The sequence below is a fragment of the Alligator sinensis genome, unplaced genomic scaffold, assembly GCF_000455745.1.
Source record: "Alligator sinensis unplaced genomic scaffold, ASM45574v1 scaffold547_1, whole genome shotgun sequence".
NCBI lineage: Eukaryota > Metazoa > Chordata > Crocodylia > Alligatoridae > Alligator > Alligator sinensis.
The window spans coordinates 1,730,541-1,734,795 of record NW_005842217.1 but is presented as its reverse complement, the minus strand read 5'-3'; the positions used below and the strand labels follow the sequence as shown (position 1 = coordinate 1,734,795).

General features: G+C 39.6%; 1 protein-coding gene across 1 annotated transcript in view; it reads left to right on the top strand.

The window, feature by feature from the left end:
- The window catches only part of CLSPN (claspin), a 28,435-nt gene extending 25,052 nt beyond the window's left edge, over positions 1 to 3,383 (top strand). Inside the window, exons 22-26 of the mRNA XM_006027003.3 lie at positions 1 to 37; positions 606 to 717; positions 1,412 to 1,494; positions 1,725 to 1,886; positions 2,078 to 3,383. Of these exons, the coding sequence (XP_006027065.1) occupies positions 1 to 37; positions 606 to 717; positions 1,412 to 1,494; positions 1,725 to 1,886; positions 2,078 to 2,194 (511 nt within the window). The 3' untranslated portion in view covers positions 2,195 to 3,383. The remainder of the gene's footprint in view (positions 38 to 605; positions 718 to 1,411; positions 1,495 to 1,724; positions 1,887 to 2,077) is intronic.
- The last annotated feature ends 872 nt before the right edge of the window (positions 3,384 to 4,255 follow it).

Sequence of the window (4,255 nt, the reverse complement as noted above, 5' to 3'; positions counted from 1 at the left end):
AGAGCGGTTTGAACGAGAGCAGTGGTTACGTGAACAGGTATGGAGTTAGGTTGCAGCAATGCTACCGCCTTACTCTACGTATAACGATACGTAGTTAGCAGATGACAAACAGATGCTTCCTTGAGTTAAAAATTGTATGTTATAAACATTCTGCACTTGTTCCATCTGTGGTTCCTTAGATTTGACTAGACCTTTACATTTTTAAATATTCGTTATAGAAGGGACAACTACATCAAATGAGAGGTGAAATTACCTCTTAAGTTCCTATACAAAGACAGTGGCAGAGCCTGAAGGCCAGTTTCCTGCTCTAGAACTATAGCTGCAAAGCCGTTATGTTTCCAGGTTGACAAAGGTGCCTCAACTGAACATAGTGTCTAAGGACTGAAATGTGCTAGCCTGTAGCTCAGACTATCATAATAGATTAAAGGAAGCTGATAAATGACTTGAGAAACTGCAGGAAGCTTTACCTCCATGGAGTTTTTATTGTAAAATTGATTGTAGTAAAGGAATTAACTGCATTCAGGTCACTAAATGAAACATGCATTTTGAGTTGTGGTTTTCATTCATTATCCATCCTCACAAAATATCCTTTCTTTCTATTTCAGTTAGAGAAAGGAGACAAGAAGGAAGAGAAGGAGGAGGAGGAAGAAATAGGTGAAAACAGTGAATTCATGAAACTAGCAAAAAAAGTGACTGCTAAGTCTCTGCAAAAGAAAGGTAGGTTTATTTAATACGGGAGTGGCCTCTGGAGAGGCATGAACCTTGACTAGCCAGTGACCAGCCTGAGCCCTGGTGCAAGTAGCCATTTCTCTACCTGGCTGTAGAGCAGGATGATCTCCCCCAGAATTTGTTAAAGCTGAATGTGTCAGTGCATTCAGTGATGCAACTAGAAGCGTGACAGAGGAAGACATTCTCTTTGCTAAAATGCTTCTTTGCTATTTAAGAAAAATTGTGTTGCTGTGATCAAAAGAGGAATAAGATTGTGGAAACATTGACAACAAAGAGACTTGTTGCCACTTCTAGCAAAGAACCTGTGGGGGTAGTGACATTCTTCACAGCACAGCTACTTCTCCAAATGGTTACAGCTGAGGAAAAACTAATACCACATTTTAGTTAAAAACCCAATTGAATATTAAGGTTTTTCCTTGCACATGGTACAGCGTGATTCAGAGTCTGCATAACTGCCTCAAAATTAACAAATTCCCTTCCAAATCAAAAACATTTAATGGCTAGTAATGTTACCTATCAGTCATATGGTTCATTGGTCAGTTAAAAAAAACAACACCCACCTGTCTGCAGCATTTATTGAAACAGGACTGGTATGATTCCTACGTACTTCCTAGTTTTGTACCCAAACATAGTCTTTCTCGTGATATTTAGGAACTGAAGTTTCCTTCTTTGTTTCCTTCAGCTAAACCTGTAGCAGCTGTAAAAGAAGCAAAATCCTTGCCAAGAAATCCTTTTGAAACATTCAAACCTGGCAGCGACCTGATGGTTGGTATTTACATTGCATAAACTTGTATGATTTCATATTGCATTTATAGAATGCCCTTAAAAAGGCAGGTAGCAGGTGAAGGCCCAGCTCTAGAAGAGTTCTGAGGAGAGGATAGATACCAGTGTGATATTGTGACAGTCGTATCTTTTGTAGAAACTATATTGTGTCCTGTTGTTTGTGTAAGTGATTTTTTTTTTTTTTTTATGCACCGTTTGTTTGTTCTCTCCAGGTAAAGAGTGGATCACTTCTGAACAGACCTAAATCTGTTCTTCAGAAGCTTGCTGCCATGTCAGACCTTAATCCAAATGCTCCCCGAAATTCAAGAAATTTTGTCTTCCACACACTTTCCCCACCTAAGAGTGAAGAAGCAAAGGAGAAATCAAAACTGCAGGTAGAGATTTACGTGGGGTGGGCTACCAGTGTTTGACTTGCATAGTGTATTGCTATGTTTAACGTTTGATTCAATTAATTGGCTGCATTCTTACTAAAAGTTAGTGTGCAGGCAGAATCCTGATAAGTTGATGGAAGACTCTTTACTTTTTTAGCAAGATCTCAATATTTTCCTATTGTATCTTGTTTTAGGTGAAAAAGAGGGGTCCTTCTGCAATAGTGACACCCTCTCCCAAACGGCTGAAGACAGATGCTGCTGCAACACAAGGAAGCCAGAGTCGAAGCATATTCCGATACTTGGAGAGCTGAATAATTCTCTCTCTGGGGCCAGGAATTGTAACTTGTCCTTTTGTCAGCCAGCAGTATGTGCTTTTAAACGTCCAGGGGAAATTAGTTTTCTTTGCTGTTTTTGCCCCTGCTGCTTTTTATTTGTGTCAGTTATCCCAGCAGATTCGGTGCTTTCATGACAGTGGCCTTTACGTATCTCACCAGGTCTTTGCCAGCATTCCACAGCAAACGAGAAGTCTTAAAATCCATGCTTTAATTGGTCTGAGGCATTAACTCAGTGTCTGCCCACGCATTACTAACATTACACTACAGAATGCAGACCTTGTAGAGTTATGACACAGTGTCACTTCCTTCCACAAATTCCCTTACTGCGATAGTTTATTTTTAGAATAACAGTGGGATCTGTGCATGGCAACAGTTTTGGCGTGGTGAGATGTAGGATCTTTTATATAAAAGAAACAAAAATGTTTCCGTGTACTGTTTACAGCTGCAGTAGTAAAGTGCTGTTGTCTTCTCTCGCACCTATTTCTTTTTCTCAGTGTTGACCATGTACTGGCTTGATAACCTGAGGGGTTCCAGTCTGCATTTTAAATATATTTAAAAAAAATGTGCTTTTATAAAATAGTGTAAATAGCATTTCACTTTTCCCAGCTCTTAACTTTTACATCCAATCTTTTTATATGTATGCAGAGGGTATGCGCGTGTAAAAGTTGTTTTTATGCAATGAAGATTTTTTTTTTCCAGTTGCCTGTGGACTTTTTTTTTGGATAAAGCTGAAGTTCTCCATCACAATTCAGCTGTTGCAGAGGTGAACCATCTATCCTTTTACAGATAATAACAGGGCCTTCTTTAGAATGAAGAAACTAGGTGCTACACTCCACAAGAGCAATTATTTACAACCCTTTTGCAGTAAGAACAGAACTTGAAAAACAGGTAAAACATGCATCTACTTGCATTTTGAATGTGTGATGCTAAAGACAACTTGACTTCACTCTAATGTTCAGGGTAGTTCTCACAGACTGAACATTTTCCTGAGACTTGATTTCAAATGCTCTAGATGCTGACTTGACCCCAAGGTGTACATTTTGTAATTTCATAAGCACACTTTTGTGCATGGCTGAATGTAAAATATTTTAATGTATATTGTGTTTATAAAGGACTGTGGTACTAATAGGTGTGCAATTTTTACAATAAAACGAGCTTTTAATTTTCTGTGGCAGTTGAAATTTAAGTGGCAAAACCTCACTCACCTGTGGGCAGGCATCCCAGAGACTGAATTATTTACCTAACTTGCTTTTTCCCTTATCCATTTATCCTAGCCCACAGCTGGGCCCTCACATATGGCAGGGAAGAACTGTGGCAGTCAAAGGTGTTTCATGGGCTGGACTGTAAAGTGGCATTCACATAGGTTCACATCTGCATGCAAATTTTTGGCCCTAAAAAGACATTTCCTTCAACTTCCTTTCTGAATCGTTTATTAGTTTCTAGACAAAACTTCTTTCATTGCTGGCTAAAAGGGCACGTTTACTGCCACCCTTTTCTGAATTTGAACTGGTGACCCAGAGGTGAAATGCTGTCCCTGTTAAGTCCCCTGGAATGCCTCTCCCCCTGCGTTCACTCATGCTTCAGTAATACATTCACAAATGTGTACATCCTTGCTTTGTCTTGCACCCAGGAATGAGTTGGTGTCACTTCTATCCAGACACATCCCCACTTGTCAGCATAGATGATAGTTTAGTTTCCACCGCACTTGGCCCTTTTCTTTTGTACATTTAAGCCGGTGACTGCTGCACATTTAGACAAGTCTCCAGTTATATACCAGCTGTTGCAGTTGCACTACACCAGCTGAGAGCTCTGTCCTGCTGTGACTGAATAGTTAATGTGCTAATAATAAGGTAAGAAGTGTTTGTGCTCAGTGGCTTGAGCAATAAAGTCCCTCTTTTTTCCCCGCCACTTTGAGAAGAGGAACACGCATTAAATCAAACTTTAACGAGTTCATAATTCCCTTAACATCTCATTAATTTAACACAGATTAGCACAAACAGTTGCACTTTGTTCCTGTAAGCAGGCTTAATGCTTGCT